The sequence below is a fragment of the Mastacembelus armatus genome, chromosome 16 (genome assembly GCF_900324485.2).
Source record: "Mastacembelus armatus chromosome 16, fMasArm1.2, whole genome shotgun sequence".
In the NCBI taxonomy this organism is placed as follows: Eukaryota; Metazoa; Chordata; class Actinopteri; order Synbranchiformes; family Mastacembelidae; genus Mastacembelus; species Mastacembelus armatus.
In genome coordinates, this window is record NC_046648.1 from 15,607,843 (window position 1) to 15,625,048 (window position 17,206).

At 39.6% G+C, this 17,206-nt stretch overlaps 1 protein-coding gene across 2 annotated transcripts in view; it reads right to left on the reverse strand.

Annotated features, from left to right (window-relative positions):
* efna4 (ephrin A4) overlaps positions 1 to 4,792 on the reverse strand; it is a 29,358-nt gene extending 24,566 nt beyond the window's left edge. For both annotated transcript variants that reach the window (XM_026316574.1, XM_026316575.1), the window contains exon 1: positions 4,313 to 4,792. In XM_026316574.1, coding sequence (XP_026172359.1) covers positions 4,313 to 4,437 — 125 coding nt within the window. In that variant the 5' untranslated portion in view covers positions 4,438 to 4,792. The remainder of the gene's footprint in view (positions 1 to 4,312) is intronic.
* Between the last annotated feature and the right edge of the window lie 12,414 nt (positions 4,793 to 17,206).

Sequence of the window (17,206 nt, forward strand, 5' to 3'; positions counted from 1 at the left end):
ACCTCACCGTGGGTTTGTTGATTATAGTCCAGGCAGGTTCTCCATGTTAATCATTTACCAGGGGAAGACAGAGATTAGCACAGAGACAGACACAGAGAGGAGAGATAACAGGCAGTACGAGAAATATATTCATTTGCATGCTCACACACACACACACACACACACACACATACACAGAGGAGGAAGAGACACAGACAGACCAGTGGGGGAAGAAATAATAAAAAAAATAAACAAATAAATAAAAGCACATAAAAATCTGTTTCTACTGCCAAGACACAAACACTTTCACTTTACTGTATGGTGCATGTGTGTCTGCTTGCATCCTGTTATGTGTGTGTTTGCGCGTGCCTATGAAGGTATGGTATACAGAATGTGATTTACTTTGGTATTTAAACTAGATCATTCATGAGTGCACACAGAGGGAAATGATGCATAAACAGAGCAGAGATTATATGGAAGACTTATGAGGGCTGCTTTCAATAAAGATACAGAAAACCAATACAAATATTCATCTCCTCACGCACCATTTAAACATGCTTCACTGGCTTCGAGCTCGACCCGAGTCTTTGTCAGAGAGAGAGAGAGACAGAGAGAGGGAGAGGGGATAGGCGGGTGGAGGGTGGCATCTGAGTCTTGGATTGGTTTGGTGTTAAACGTTTTAAGGTCTGTGCCCAAACTCAAGTTCAGCTGTGCAGAAGAGACGACAAGGTTGAAAGAAAATGGTAAAAAATATATATATTAATATTGATCCTACAATCATCTTTGTGTGAATGTAAATAGTAAAACAGTTATCTCCAGTTAAAACGCTGATAATCTTCTACTCTGCAGGGAAGAAAGAAAGAAACTGTTAGAAGAGGAAGCAAGTAATTGGAGTCTGAAGTTTGAGCTCTAATCCGGGGGAACTGCTGCAACAAGTTTGCCTCCCTCAATGACAGATGAAAGGGAAAAGGAAAGGTAGAGGTGTGAGCCAAGAACTAGGGTAAGTCAGAGGACAAGGAAATGAAGTCGCTTGATTTAAGCTTCAGGCATGAGTGGCACATATCCTTGTTACCAATGTATGTATCGCCCATATAAAAGCCTCTTTACAATCTCTTGCAAAAACAAACAAACAAAAAAATCTGTACAGTTTGGGTCCTTTAAGTAAACTTCCTGACATACCCTGAGTGGATTTAAGAAGATGAATGTAGCACAAGAAGCAGACAATGTTGTATCAGCAAGTAAGGTGGTCAACTTATTTGCTCTAACAGGTTTTAAAGGACACAAGAGGGAGCTGAACATACCAATAAACTAGGCCGAGGTAAGCTGAGGTATACTGTCAGCACTGGGAACACACATAAACACACGCGCAGGCTTAGAGCACTCTGGTTATAATATTTTACTAACCTTTAACTGCTCCAGGAAGTAAAAAATAATTTCTCTTCTAATAATGAACTATCGCTCTGAGAGACACACAGTTATGAAATCAAGAACGATCGTAAACTCTGTTCATAAAATCATAAAAGAGGGCAATCGAGCCACTTGAGCCCAACAATGAAAGAGGCCAGGGTATCTGATTCCACAATGTTCAGTGCTGACCCTGCAGCCAGTCTATCACTTCTATTTCAGAGCTCCATTTTTCAATCTGGAGGGTGCTAAATGTGTGCCAGTTAAAGTGTTTCACTGAGCCTTTGTTACTGCCATATTAGCCAGCGAAGAACAGAGCGACGGGGCCCTTCAGTCTCCACTTCACTGCCCCTGCTTCATTAAAACCATAAATCTAGATGTTGAAGGAGACGTGACGGCCAGAGAACGTCCTTTGTCATCCGTATTAAAAAGAGCCTGTTTGTGCGCTAGCTACAGTTATGTCATATATGAGCTCAGCCTTCAATGTAATGCCTGTAATAGCAACCATAGCTTCTCTTTAGCTGTTTTTCCAGCGTCAGTGAAGGTGGGAGCACTGAATGCCTGAATAAAGGGGTCTGTACAATTATTTGGCATTAAACTGCAAAAGAAACTCACAGTTTGCAGTGCAAAGTGGTCTGTGCTCTTTCTACAACATTTACAGTAAAGGCTGAACCAATGGAAAGGCAGCAAAATTACTCTACCAATATGTTCTGAAGAAATTATACATGATATTCAAACTTACACTAATTGATTCTAGAAACCTAACTGTGACATGTTAGCATATAAAGAGCAACATCTGCATGCGGTTACTGTAATTTCTAATCACAACCTGATGAATGTAAGTTTTGTTCTTTATTAATTCTTAGGGAAAATATCAGGTTCACCTAGTTGCTATGTTTGTTTCTCTTTTGTTTAATATTTATCAGGCAGTTTACTGTGGGTTTATCAGAACAATTTCACAATAAGCTGCAAATGAAAAAAGCAAGCATGACTGAAAATAGCAAAGTTGCTTTACAACCAAAACAAGGTGCTGAAAGATGCTAAAACCCACAGTTGATAATTCTTTACATTAACTTTTAAATTTTACAACACTATGGACAAATAAAAAGCCAAGATAGGTTTGTTTTGTGCTCTAGAGTGTCTTCTTTACCATGAGCATTGTGTTCAGTCTTGGACTGTGCAGTGTAGCTTCATGCCAACAAAGGCATAGCTCTCCTGACTCTGTGCTTGTTTTTTCCTTGCAAAGGCTACGTTTCCAGGCCTCAGGACAGTCTAAATGACTGGCTGGAAGCTAATAGAAAATATGGTATGGAAAATGAGTGAAGCTCAACTAATCACAGTGCCAATATCCATCACTGGGTAGGAGGGAGTTCTGAGAACTAATGGAAATGAAAGAGGAGCAGTGAGCACCAACAAAAAGAATGAAAAGGAGAGCAGGATGTAACAAGGGAGGTAATGAAGAGTGAGGACAGGACAGGAGAGGAGAGGAGAGGAGAGGAGAGGAGAGGAGAGGAGAGGAGAGGAGAGGAGAGGAGAGGAGAGGAGAGGAGAGGAGAGGAATGAAAGCAAGTTGTAGCAGTAAACCCTGGGGATTCTGGTCTGGGTGCAACATCACAACTCCGCTGATAGCTTTGTGATAAGGTGGTGTTGCTGATGAGAGTGATTCTCTGCCACAGTGGGTTACCCTGCGCCATGATGCTGATAGCATTGTGATTGTGTGGTGTTGCAGCTGACTGTGTGGCCCTGCCACAGGCTGTGACCATTCATCCCTGAATCTGTGGGGAACAAGAAGGTGCTTCCTAATCCTCCTGGTGTTCCTCCCCAACAAATTTCTGTAGGGTCCTAATTACAGGACTGGGTTTTACCCGCCTGGACACACTGGATATAACCTAAGCTGACTCCAGTACAGGATGAGTCCTGCAGACCTGACAAAGAAACCCTGGGGAAATTATAAGCCCCACGAGTCAGATTTCTGTCACATTTTGTGCATTCACAAATGTAAAAGACACACACACGCACACACACAGAGAACTGTGACTGACAAAGTGGTCTCTGTGGCCAGGGGCTATTAAGTAAAAAGGTCATTTATCTGAAAGAGTGTTTGGGGAATCTGGCCTTACGGACAGAGTCTCTAAATAAGCAGGTGAGAGAATGGCACGTGTGTTATTTTGGGCCCTGCAGGTCTCCCACCTCAACCCCTCAATTAGCCAAACTGGAACACCTGGATCAGCAGGTGAGCCTCACTCTGCCTTGCTAATGGACGCAATCAACCCATTACACACACTCACAAACACACACACACACACACACACCCCCTTCTGTTACCCAACTACAAACTCACCTATGCACAGGAGCACTTTAGACTTTAATATACACCTGTGTCCTCAGAATGTCATCTAGAGCACTATTACGAGTAAACACTTAAGAAGAAACCCTGACTTCTGGTATTCTGTAAGTATTATAATCACTAACTCCAGAAAGCAGCAGACAGGTGAAAGCTTGGGCTAAGTTTAGTCATCATGGTAAAGATTATTAGCTGCAAGAAGAAGGTGAGGTCAAGCCACTGTATCTCAGATGAGCTCAGGGCTCTGCTGTATGCATTTAACTAGAATCCACGGCAGAGAGATTTTTAGGCTAGTGTAGGTTTAAGGAAATCATATCTGCTACGCACACAAGGACGTGATCTGTCGCATAGCAGAGATTCTTTAAAACAACTAAAGCCTGACTCATTTAGCAGGAATGATTGTGGTAGTTGTGCAACAGAGTGGAAGTGCAAGTTCAGACCAGCTGTACTTGTCTTGTGAAAAGTAAAACGCAATGAAGTAGATTTCGCCTCTTTATCGCAGGCTGTGTGGTGCCTTCATTCGGGCCTCAGCGCAGACTTCGCTCTGGGAGTGGGGGAGTCATTAAACGCGAACTACTTTCTCACCTTGTGTTTGTAGAATTCCAATACACGACGTGTCTTTTAGCCACAGCAGCTGATATTATGTTGAAGAGGAAAATCGTGACTTTCCAAGTAGTCAGAGCTGCCGGTGTCCACAATGGGGAGCCCATCCTGACCTCCGCGGAGAGGAGCGTCTCTGCACCGGCTCGGAGTGACGTGCAAGGCAGGGTCAGGTGAGGAGACCCAGTAGAAGAGCTCAGTGACCACGTTTCCTTAGTAGTTTCACCAAGTCATGAACGAACTTCTACCTCAGTCCCGCATCATGTAAAAGTAAACTGGATCAGTTATATATCGCCAGAAGAAGGTTAAATAGTCACAGGGTGCAGATTTCAAGGTGTGTACTTCCATAGAGAAACGCTCTGGAGAATTGGTGAGAGCTCCGCATGATGGCTTTGGAGTGAAAATAGTAACCAAAGAGGTTTAAAGGTCAGGCCTCTGTATACAGTATTAGGCCAGAATATTAATTCAGACTACCAGCTGGTTTGGCAGCAACAGGCTGCAGAGCACTGCAAGGGCGGATCCGCTGGGCTGAGGGCGGCGCCGGAGAAACTTTGGACCAATCAGTCGACAAGGGTGTGGTGATGCGTGACACTCTAGTGCAAGTTTAAATCCTTGTGAGGTGCGCCCACTGGTGTGGGGAGACAGTCCGTTACTGTGTTTTTCAGGAAAACTTGAACCCCCCCCCCCTTGTCCCCCACAGCTCCTGATGTCAGGTAGAAGAGTTTAAACCTAAATCATGAAATAGAGCCCATCAAGCAACTGGCAGAAATCAGACAGCTGTCCTGCAGCAGCTCTGTGTTTGCACATGGGTACTCCAGCACTGAGGTATCTTTGAGCATCAGCTTCACACAGCAAAACTAACACCTACTTCACCCCCTCCATTCGTTATAGTTACTGTATAGATCCAAGCAAGACAACATTACATGATAAAATGGTGTGTTCAGGTACCCAACACGCAAGATAATGAAACATAAGGGATCTGTACCACCCCTTTGACTGTATTATGCAAAATCCACATTTAGTTCAGCTACACTTGGCTACATGAGGTGTGTGTGTGTGTTGTGTTACTTCTCTGGTTGTTGTCAGACACCCCAGGGGAGGGTGTATAGTGACAGTAATCACTACGCCCCCATGGGCGAAAGCTTCTGGTGATCCTCTCTAATTATCTGATCTTCAAATGTGTGTGTGTGTGTGTGTGTGTGTGTGTGTGTGTGTGTGTGTGTGTGTGTGTGTGTGTGTGTGTGTGTGTGTGTGTGTGTGTGTGTGTGTGTGTGTGTGTGTGTGTGTGTGTGTGTGTGTGTGAGAGAGAGACAGAGAGAGAGAGAGACAGAGAGAGAGAGAGAACTATTCTTGCGATTCTTCCAGCACTATCACTCATCCAGACAAAGTTACATTGATAGTTTTGTGTTATTAGCTGCTGCAACACTGCACATTTGGCAATTTCCTTTCTGGTGGACCCCCCTCCTTCTCTTTCTTCCTCCATCTTTTATCTTGTGTATGTGTGTCTGCGTGTGGCTCATGGTGTACATGTGCGTGTGGCACTAGGACTCATTAGCTCACTTCCTGGAGGTCCTGATCATTAATTTCCCATGATGCCTCAGTGCTCCACTGTGGCTAATTTGTCCCTGGTGAGGTAGCGCTCCCTCAGCAAATGGGGAGCAGACCACAGAGGAGTTTCACACTCTACAGGGGTCTCTCTCCCTCTCTCCCATTGTGATTGATCTATAGGACCAGCCACTTCCTAACACATTTTGTAAGAATGCTAGAGGTTAATGATGCTTTGTAAAAATTCATTTTAGTTTCCCCCTTTTTCTTTTCTCCTGAAACCCTTTCTAACTTTCAATGTGGAATTTTCTTCAGAACAGTTTAAGTATTCAGCAGCCCTGCAGCTAACTCTTCTGTGGCACACTATAAATTGACCAGTTTCCCCCTTGAATCAGATTAGACTGGAGAGAAAAGTGGTCTCATTTACCTCATGGGAGCACCAATTGAATTCTACCATCATGCACTAAATTAAGAGCCATGTTGATTGCAATGCTGATGAATTTTGCACACTCTACTAACTAAACAGACAGAAAATGGAATATCAACGCCAACTTTAAACCTTCCTCTCTTCTCTCTCAAACCTCCTCTCTTGTTCTCCCTTCCTTTCTGTCTAACATTTTTTTTTCCAGCTCCTCTCTGTCTGTTATTCATCATTATCAGCAGTCTTTTCAAAAAACCCTTCCCTCTTTTTCCTCAGTCTCTATCCATCATCCATCCTCATCTTCACTCTCATTGATCTTCTCATTACTGGTCAAATATGTTTTTTTTTCTCCCAGTCCCCTGGCACAGTTTATTTCAGCAGAGCTTTTTTGTTGTGCCATACGGTTGTATCAGAGTGAACACTAACTCAGACTTATAACTTCTTCTGTATTTGCTATGGCTTTTCATATCTGCAATTAAAATATGTAAGAGTTAAAATCTGGGGAAAAAAGAATTTCAGGTGTTACTTATTAGGCGTTTAATACTAAAAAGCATTAATCTACTTCATTTGTGTGATGGTGTAAATCTCACGTTGGCTTACCAAAAAAAGAATTGTGTGTTAATCAAAAAATGTGTGGTCATGTAAGAAATCTCATATGATAAAAATGTTTTCAGGGCTTCTAAAAACAGCACCAATCAAGCTAAAGATGATTTATGAAGATGTCAAATTGAAGTCTAAGCTTATATTGATTTTTTTTTTTCCTCCAGTTTCCTATAACATACTCAAACCTAGAATTTATTTCTGTCATTTTTCCAAATGTGCATTTGTTTTAAGCATTAGTTTCAGCAGTTTGTTCTATTTATATATTCAAGTTTGTTTCAAGTTTTATAAAATCAAGAGGAAAGTAAAATGAGTGAGTCATACATATTCATATGCCTGTGCAGTTGGGTGACAAATTAAAGGAAAGACAGAAAGTAAAGTATTTGGGCCACCACTTGCTTTCTGAACCAGCTTCATTTGCTGATGTCTGGCATTGCTCATCAAGGCCTGCACTGGAGAAATAATCTCCATTATTACAAAACATACAGAATTCCCTTATTTGATGTTTAATGATGATGGCAAAACTTTAAATCTCTCAAAGGTGTTCAAATGAGTTGTCATTTGGTGACTGCAATTACCATATCTAATGATTTATATAAATTTGTGCCAATCAAATTACTCAGTGACCTCTCATGCCCTGCAATTTGTTTGCACATTCTAATTTCGTTTTAACTTTGTTCATTTTTATACATTTGCCATGAGATTATTGCTCATTTAATGGCATAAATGTTATAAATGTGAAGGCATTACTCCTTTTAGGGTCCTCTCACTGTTTTAGTTTTCCTGCTTTTCCTCCACTTCTCCCTATCACTACGTCTCTCTCTATTGCTTTTGTACAGTAGTGTCAGTAGCCTCTTAATCCTGCTATCTTCACATATGCAGGCTGACACCACTCGCCAGAGCTGTAATCAGCTACCTCACACACAACCATACACACTTGCTTTTCTTAAACACACACTACATGAACACACTCCTCTACTTATATCACTCTGTCTCTCTCTCCATCACACATTCACACACAAGAGTTGAACTGGCCCCATTCTCTGTCTACACTGTAATGGAGCTATTTTTGGTCTCTTGCTATTTTGATTGTCCATATGTCTGCATGTTTCACACAGATCTTGGCCTGTCTATCACTCATCCTTTGAGTACTGCATCTTCCCATCAGATATTCTCCTCTTCATCTGTCTCTCTTCCCTATCCTCACTTTTATTCTGCTCTACATCTTCTTTATTTCTGACATCGCTGCAACTTTAATCTCGACCTAGTCAGTGTTCATTTTTTAATTTGGTCTAATGATTAAAAATTGTATTCTGTGATGATTCTATGGACAAATGAGCTAACTCCCCCCACACACTGACAAAAGAAAACTACAACTTTTTCTTTTCCATTAGCTTTGTCATTTTGTACTTTGTTTCTTTTTTTTCTGGCCTTTTTTCTGCATACCTATTACACTTATTTGCCGCACAACCAATTTTATGGGGTCATCACTTTACATGTGTTTTTCTTATTCTCATCTTTTCCTTTTGTAAAAGTACACTGTGTGTGGTTCTTTTCCTCCCCCTCTCTTGCTGCGTCTCAGCTCCGTAATTACAGCTCTGGACTCATGCAGTGATGGTAAATGCTTTTTTATTCCCCTCTCTCCGTCACTCTCTCTCAATCTCCGTCATTCTCCTCTTCTCACCAAGCAAATTACATCTTGGTTACTATAGAGACGTGTTTATTGAATGCTTTTTGCCACACTTTCCTTTTCCCGTTTTTTTTTTTTTTTTTTTTACCTCAGCTCCACCTGTCTTTCTGTGTTTACTCTTTCCCTGTACTCCTGTGTATTGATGGTCATCTGCGCCTTTCCCTTCATTTCATTTCTCTCTTTTGTTGTCTGGGGAGCCATTCCAACTTCGCTGGTGAATAATAGTTGCTATTTGTAATGAAAAGATGAGAACTTTGTTGGATAGATTTTCAATGCAGTAGTTGGGGCTATTGTTGCTGCCATGTACTACATGTAAGCAGATAAAAAAGGCAAGGTCTCTTATTGTACTGATACCGCATGTGCTATCCATTACTATTGACTGTGTAAGTGGTCCCTACAGAATACAGTGCTCTGCAATGTGAGCAATCCGATTGTGCCTCTTCTTTCTCCTCATCATCACAGAATGTCCAATCTGGTTTTCTTTCTTTCTCTATCAGCTTTTCTCTTTTTCCGTTTGTTCACACAGCCTAAACTCTTTAGGTTCAATATCATTTCCTCTTTTTCTGTCTTTGATCGAATGCTTCTCTTATTAGCTTCCACTTTAATTAGACATTTACCTACTTCAAGTGAGACTAGGTTATGTAAATTTTGTAACAATTAAAAGACCCATGGGTGTAATGCAACTTTAATTTACTCAGGTACTGTACTTAAGTAATTTGAGGTACTTGTACTTTGTACCTGCTACTTCATACTTCCTCTTCCATTACATTTTGGAATGAAATGTACTTTTCACTTAACTATATTTATCCCAATTAAGATTTTATATAAAAATATCTGAAAAGCTTATAAAGTGTTATGCACTGTATATACAACAGTAGCTAATATGATTAGCTGTTTAATCAATTAGTTGACAGAAAAAAATTGAACAAATAATTATCATTAAATGGTTCCAGCTTCTAAAAAGGGAGGATTTGATGTTTTTCCTCTCTCAACTTATAGTAAATGGAATCATTTTGAGATTTGACTATTTGTCAGACAAATAGTAAAATGGTACCTACAGATTAATGCATAGCTAAAAATGATTGACTGATATGTATTTCTGTAGTTTACTTTTACTCTAAATCATACCTTCATACTTTAACTTTAGTAACATTTCAGTGTAGGACTAGTGTTTAAACTCCATGGTGTACTTTTCCTTGAGTAAAGGATCTGAACTCACTGTGATTTGCTCTTCATACCAGACCAGGTGAGACAATAGTAACAAAAAATCTGTAGAATTGTATTGAACTGAGCAAGGGCCCATTTTATTTTGATTAGTGAGAGAATAATTGTGTTATATATTATTTCAAAAGTTTCATGTCTTAATCATATATCATCAGTATAAAAGATCTGAATCAAATTTAGTGAACAAATATGTTTACACATTAAAAAATGCACTACAGTGCACAATTTATAGTATTATACAGAGTTGGTACTATGCTGTATGTAGTTCTAGTGTACATGAGAGTACTAAGAATGTTGGAACAAATACTGCATGTATGACCTTATGTACAGAGGTGGTTTATGTACTTGTATTTAGAGTACACATAAAATGTGGAATCTACACTGGCTAACAGTAAGCTTTTCCATAGCAGACATTTCATTAAGTATGGCTCTGTTATATTCAAGTGTCCCAGTAAGCCGTGGCAGCGTGATAGTGAGCAAACGTGTACAGCAAACTGAAACAGCTTCATCAAATTCATTCATCATTAATACGAGTTACTTTAAATAAACACAAATGACAGTTAAGAATATTATTTTGTGCTACAGCTCAACTACTAACTCCTAATTACTATTTTGTTACTATTTTTATCTTAAACATTTCAGAGCTTTGACTTTTGATAAGAGAAAAAGGGTTTTCTACAAAAATATTTTTATAATGTATTCCTCAATGTAAGAAAATAGTATTTTGTTATCTAAGATTGATACTAGTATTGAAAAATGTTAATGCCAGCTGTACTTCTTGCGATGTTTTGCTCTAATCCTTAGTTACTTAGTTTCTATGTTGTTCCTCTTTCTTTCCTGTCACCTACTTTCTGTCCTCACCCCTCCCCTCTTTCAGCATTTGTGGATGATTAGTAGAGTCAGATGGAAGCAAGACGAGGACACGCAGCCCACTTTGCATATTCATTTGTCCTTCTGTTCCTTCCATTCACCTGGCTGCTCGCTGCAGTCTCTTTCTCTCTCTTTGCTCTCTGTCCTCTTTCTCTCCATCCTTTCTGTGTGCCAGCAGTCATCCTCTCCCCCGGACACCTCCACAATTTATCCTCTCCTTTCCCTTTCTATCCCTGCTGTACTGCATCTCCCTCTGCTCCTCCTCTCTATCCCAGATGGACTGAGTGAACCCTCTGTCGTAAAATTAACTTTGAGATGAACGAGGCTATGGCTATTTACGCATGCAGTCTGATATTCTGCCAGAAATGCTGTGAAGGTTATGTCTTCATCTATTTACTGCCAAGACACTCCACTTTTGTGACTTGCAGCTTCCTCGATTTATGCTCTGGTGTCTAAAAACAAGCAAATCTTTTGGTGCCAACATGAGATTTCCATTTGAATGCAGCCAAAGGAAAAAAAAAACACATCTGGGCAGACTAGTGGTTGAAGTGTCTGTCCCAGCACAACACATTCAAGTCTGAACTCCATCAAAGTGCCTTTGAGGAGGACACAAATCCCTCACCTGCTCTGTCAGGTGGCTCTGAATGAGATACGAGAATAAAATGCACATGAATGTCCATGTTTTTTTAATCATTTGAAAGGGTGGGCCAGAACATAGCTTGAATCAAAGCTGGAAGATACAATAGCCTTAAAACAAAACTACTGTAGACTACTGCACTGTACAGAGTTCTTCATTAAGTGCACACATATGAGTGTTTTCCAGTTTGTGTCTTCGTGTCTGTAATCTCTGACTGTCAGTGTGTGTGTTTTTGTGGGCAGCAATCTGATGGGGATTTGGCAGACATGCTTATGTGGTAGGAACTAAAAGCAAGTTAATTGTTCCCTAAGGAAACATTCAAACAGGCCGGACCACTTAAAATTATGGGCTGAAGATAAAAATGCAGATTTTTTTTTTCCGTCGTCAATGACTTTTTCCCCATCAACGATTTTTTTCCTGTGAGTTATTACTGCGGAATCAGACACTAGCACTGTGTGTGTGTGTGTGTGTGTGTGTGTGTGTGTGTGTGTGTGTGTGTGTGTGTGTGTGTGTGTGTGTGTGTGTGTGTGTGTGTGTGTGTGTGTGTGTGTGTGTGTGTGTGTGTGTGTGTGTGTGTGTGTGTGTGTGTACGGTAGCCTACATGTCTTTCTTTGGTTGTGTGGACAAAATATAGTTTAATACTATTGTTGTGAGGACATTTTGGTCAGTCCTTATGACTTCAAAGTTTGTTAGAGAGTTAAGCCTAGGATTTCAGGTTGGACTCAGAAATAGTTTAGGGTTATGATAAAGGCCGGGGCTAGTCAGTTATGGTTAAGATCAGGGTCACACACATATTTGAGGGGCTTGCCTTCTTTTTGGCAACAAAAAGGCAACCTCAAAACAACAAATCTTTAATTTTTAGGCTGAATACTTGGTGTAAATCTAGGATTAGGGTTAGGCTTAGTTTAGGATTAGTCTAATTGATAGGGTTAAACAAGTAGTGGTTATTGTTAGATTTAGGCTGAGACTCCGGGAAATGAGTGTTTGAATTTCATGTTGGTGAATTAATAAAGTGCCATGGGAGTGAGGACATTTTGCCCGGTCCTCACTGTTTGAGGGTGAAAGGTTGGTTTTAGAGTTACAGGTTAAAGTTAGATTTGGCTTAGGATTAGGGTTGGGTATTTAGCTGCAATAGTTCTTGTTAGATGGCTAATCCATTATCTCAACAAGTGTCTCCTCTAAATGTGTGTGTGTTTGTGGTTCTGCGTCATTAAGATGCCTTTTTCTCTGCTGTTCTTACTTCACAACGTTTGACATTTTTACAATAAACACCCAAACAGAAATGCAAACATGTTTTTGAAAAATCCCTCTTCATGCTCTGTAAGTAACCATACTATACATACACTTGAACTTGTTTGTTCACTGTTAAAGAACAAAAAAATCAGTGCAGCCTGTAGCTAAGACTACATAATTATCCCAATCAAATAGATTTGTTTCAGATGCAGACAGAGAAAACCAAACGAACAAGGTTATGTTAACAGGTTTCTTAACCCCCACCTGTCGATACCGCGGCTGCTGCTTGGTGATTTGAATTATTAATTGCTAGTTATTGTCTTATTGCTCAAGGATTTGGATTCTCAGATTGTATCTGTCTACTGTGCCGTCCTTCCCCTCATCAGAAGATAGGTGAAAGTGATATCTTCTAATGATTGCCCTCTCATTCTCTCCTTGCCTCCTCTCCCTCGCTGTCTTTCAGTAACTGAGGGAAAGTGATATGGTTCTCTAATGACCAGTGTGAATAATTGCCATCTAAATAAAGGCTCTGTTTGATGCTAGACATTTCCCAGTCTGTCTCTCACTATCTTTGTCTCGCTCGTACTCTCTTTAACGCTCCACTGGCCCATTAGCTGGTGAACATACTTTTCCTGCCTTGTCTTTCTGTTCATTTCACACCTCAAACTCTGCTTTTTCTACTGATTTTTACTGTGTATCTCATGGCCAAAATGCTATCCCTCTTTCATCACTGGCTTTTTTTTTTTTTTTGGTCCCATGTTTTCCTCTACCTCAAACCAGATGGTTCATTTTTTATGTGCTTGTCAGTTTTCACATCCTCTGTCCATTACTGCTGTTGGGTGTGTTGCACGAATGTGTATTTTTCTCTCCACAGATCAGAGAGGAGCTCAAATTGACATCCATTTCAGCTGCACGTTTAGCTTTTATATCCTCAGCTGGAGTGAACAGTGAGTGGAACCGGAAGACATGAAAGAGTGGGAGAGTGCTGGGGAGATAAAAGAAAAGCACTAGAAAAACCTTGCTGTCTGTCTGCGCGTTTATTTTGTGCTTACTAAAGTTCTTCTTCTCGCACATTCACTCTCTCTCTTCGTTGGGGTGAGGAGGAGCTGAGTTATTAAAACGCCAACCTTTCCAACAAGAGGCAATAAATCAAACTAAATATCCTGGGGAGGGAGAGCAAGAGAGAAAGAAGAAAGACAGAAAAGGAAAGAGAGGGAGAGAACGTGGAAATGAAAAATAGGGAATGTGTTAGTCAAGGAGGGGGATTTGATGAACAGAAGGCTTGGGAAAGAGGGAGAGGAGAAGCAATGAGAGAACTGTATTATAAATTGATGTAGGTGATGAGAGGAGACGAAAGTAGCAAGGAAAATAATGAGAACCTCATCCAGCCAGTCTAATGCCTGCCCTTGCCTCATTCACTTTGATTACAGACAGACAGGCTGGCCAATCAGGGTTAATTCACCATCACTGCAAATCAGCCAGTCACTGAGCAAGTGATTTTCAAGGAAACCATAAATATTCTCTCCATTTTGTGGTGAATGTGACTTAAAGTCAAAATAATTTTAGGAATGGAGGTAAAGGAGTTGATGAATGGATAGATGGATGTTAAAAGGCCAGTTTGGGGATGTCAGGCCTTAATGCTTGATGATGATGATGAACAGATCATTGAGGAGCTGGTCATGCGGCTCAGCTCCTATAACGGCACACAGAGTCTGCAGAAATCCTCACACACTATAGACCAGGAAAGTTATAGAAAAAGAACGATAAAAGTGCAGCACCTCTAGATATTTACTATAAAAATCTCAAAATGAACTGTTATTTTAGAAAATGTTAAGTGGCGGTTCAGGTGGAAACTGTGTGTGAGCATAGACAGGTGTAGCCTAGAGAAAGCACATGAGCAATAATGGTATAAACCATAGCATGTAGCTGCTATAATATATCATACTCTTTTACTTACAACAGCACGCTGTTCAGTACATGTCACTTTGCAATTACAACTGGAAACTTTCACTTTACTGGAGTGAAAACATGCTACGTACTTCACAACCTGTTTGACATTAGTAAGGAATATGGATCTGGGACTTAGCTTGATTGTGTCAATACCTGCCAATAACAAATGGTAGTAAAAGAGCAACACTTGCATAAAGAGAAGAAAACTAAGTTCTTTACCAAAATAAAACCGCAACACCAGGAGTTTGACACACTTGCAACCCAAAACAAAATGTAATATTTACTTGGGGAAAGAACTGACCTTGTCAGTGAATCAGCAAAATATATCAGACTGTGCTGCAGCAGAGAGGAAAAACAGCAGTTCATCTAAAAAACGTGCCTGTTCTTTTTTTCAATTTTGATCTTCTTTTATGATTCTTGCCATTATAATTACATTCGAAAGTTAAATACAGATATCACACCTTGTAGCATTTATTCATATTTTTAAAAAAAATGATACACAATGGTTTCATCCTTCATTAGTGCACTGTGAAATAGTAATGGAGCTGTGTGGTATAAAGAGTGTTGTATAGCAAAGCTGAAATGATTAGTTGATTAATAAGTTTATTGACTGAGATTGAAAGTTAATTCTTAGAAATGATCTCACTACAAGCTCCATTTAACAGCTGTTCTGAAGCTTATGATCATATCCCACATTGTTTTCTCAGTTGTCAAATGTTTATTTTGCAAAGCACTTTAACCCCCCCTCCCCACTGGTTTAAAAGTTCAGGCTTAAAGATTGGTGTGCTGACGAAATATTAATTGATTAGCAAACAATAAACTGGCAACCGTTTTAATAATGGATTAAATGATCTCCAGATGCAGCTTCTCAAATGTGAAAATATGCTACTTTTCTGCATTTCATATTTATGTATTAAATAAATATAAAATAAAATATTTCTGTTTTGGCTGTTGGCCACAGGACTTTTTGACAAGTGTTTTCCACATATTTCCAGTGTTTTACAACCTAAACAATGAATTATAAAAATGACTGTAATGTTGCATAGAGTAGTGCAATATACGGCCCAAACCTTGTTACATTACAAGTGATGGAGGTAAAGGAGGTAAACCTTGTACAACATATTTTGGCAACAATACTCTTACTCACAGAAATAGCAGCAAAATGACTTTGAATTTGAGAAAGCAGAGGAGACAGGACAGAGGAGACAGTTGACCTTCAGTGTTAAGTGGTTAAATGGTTTAGGCCCTTTTAAGTGGATGATTTTTTTTCTCCTTCATCCCTTGCTCCCTTCCTTTATGCCAATTGTTTTTAAATGCTTATTAGGAAGAGAAAGACATCAATCATAACTCAAGACACACACACACACACATTAATCCCATCCACATTCTGTATATTATATAGTTTTTGTAGATGCACACTATGTTTGTGAAAGAGATTCAGGAGACTTTCAGGGTAATACAGAGATTCAGGGAGCGTGAAAGACTCTTGTTCTCTCTGCTCTGTCTCTCTTCCCACTGGACCATGAGATGGATTGTATTTCACTATGTGCATTTAGAAAAGAAAACAATTATTTTCCAAGTCTGAGAATGATTATGTAATTTTTCCTCTAAGGGGTTTTATATTTTAAAAGTGTTGTCATTCTTTTTTGTTCTTGATCCGACTTTGTAATGTATGAAAATAGAATTCAGGGATCCCCCTGCTGAGAGCTAATTTAAGGTTCAGTTTAAAAAAAAAAAGAAACAAGCTGATTACAACAAGGTTTCACGAATGGAGAAGACTAGTAGTACTGGATACTTCAGTCAGTGGTCCTGTCTAATGCCAGAAGTTGACAGCTTCTTATTTTAGTAACAACAAAAGGCATTCCTGCCCACAATTTGTAGCTGATATATAACTATTGTGATGATTTAATTCATTGAATAGTGTCTAAATTTACACTTCAGTCAAAATTAACTCTTTCTACTTTATTATAATCAAAATAATCAATTTAAGAACTAGAACACCTGAAAATCTGACTTTAAGTTTGTTTTTGCTCACCTTTTAAATTAATGCCTGTAGTCAGTACTCTCTTTGAAATACTGAGCAATAAAAATCTGGAAATATTTTACTGCATATGCCCTTTGGTAAGATTATAGGTGAGTATTTCTTTTCCTTTTGTTTGTATGTTTGGGTCTGAGGCAGGAGTTGACCCTTAGAAACAGGCTTGAAAGACAGTGGCATCATCCTACTGCTGTGAGCTTGGAAAACAACTGTGAGTGCATGAAAACAAGATGATGAATAATGGAAAAGCAAACACCATTCGCTTGGAGAGAACATTAGCCTGAGATTGTACAGTCAGGCCGTAGTTTGCGGGTCTGTCAATTTATTTTAAAATGCAAAATAACATAGGATGAGCCAGGATTTTTGCCACCAGAATATTAATTTACTAGATAGCCTTTAATTTTATATTTTGTGTATCCATGGGCTTTTCTCTTTAGCAAATAAAAGTCTACCTCTTCATGCTTGAGCATCTGAAAGAGAAGTGGGAAAGTGCAATATATTAATAAAAGGGTTTTACAATAATGAATGGACTTAGTTCAGCTCTGTACCTAGAGTGTACAGTGAACACACACACACACAAACACACACACACACACAGTCATGTCATACACCCAAGGTAGCTGCCGCTATATGCTGCTGCTAATTGAATCACGTATTACATTTCCTGGAGG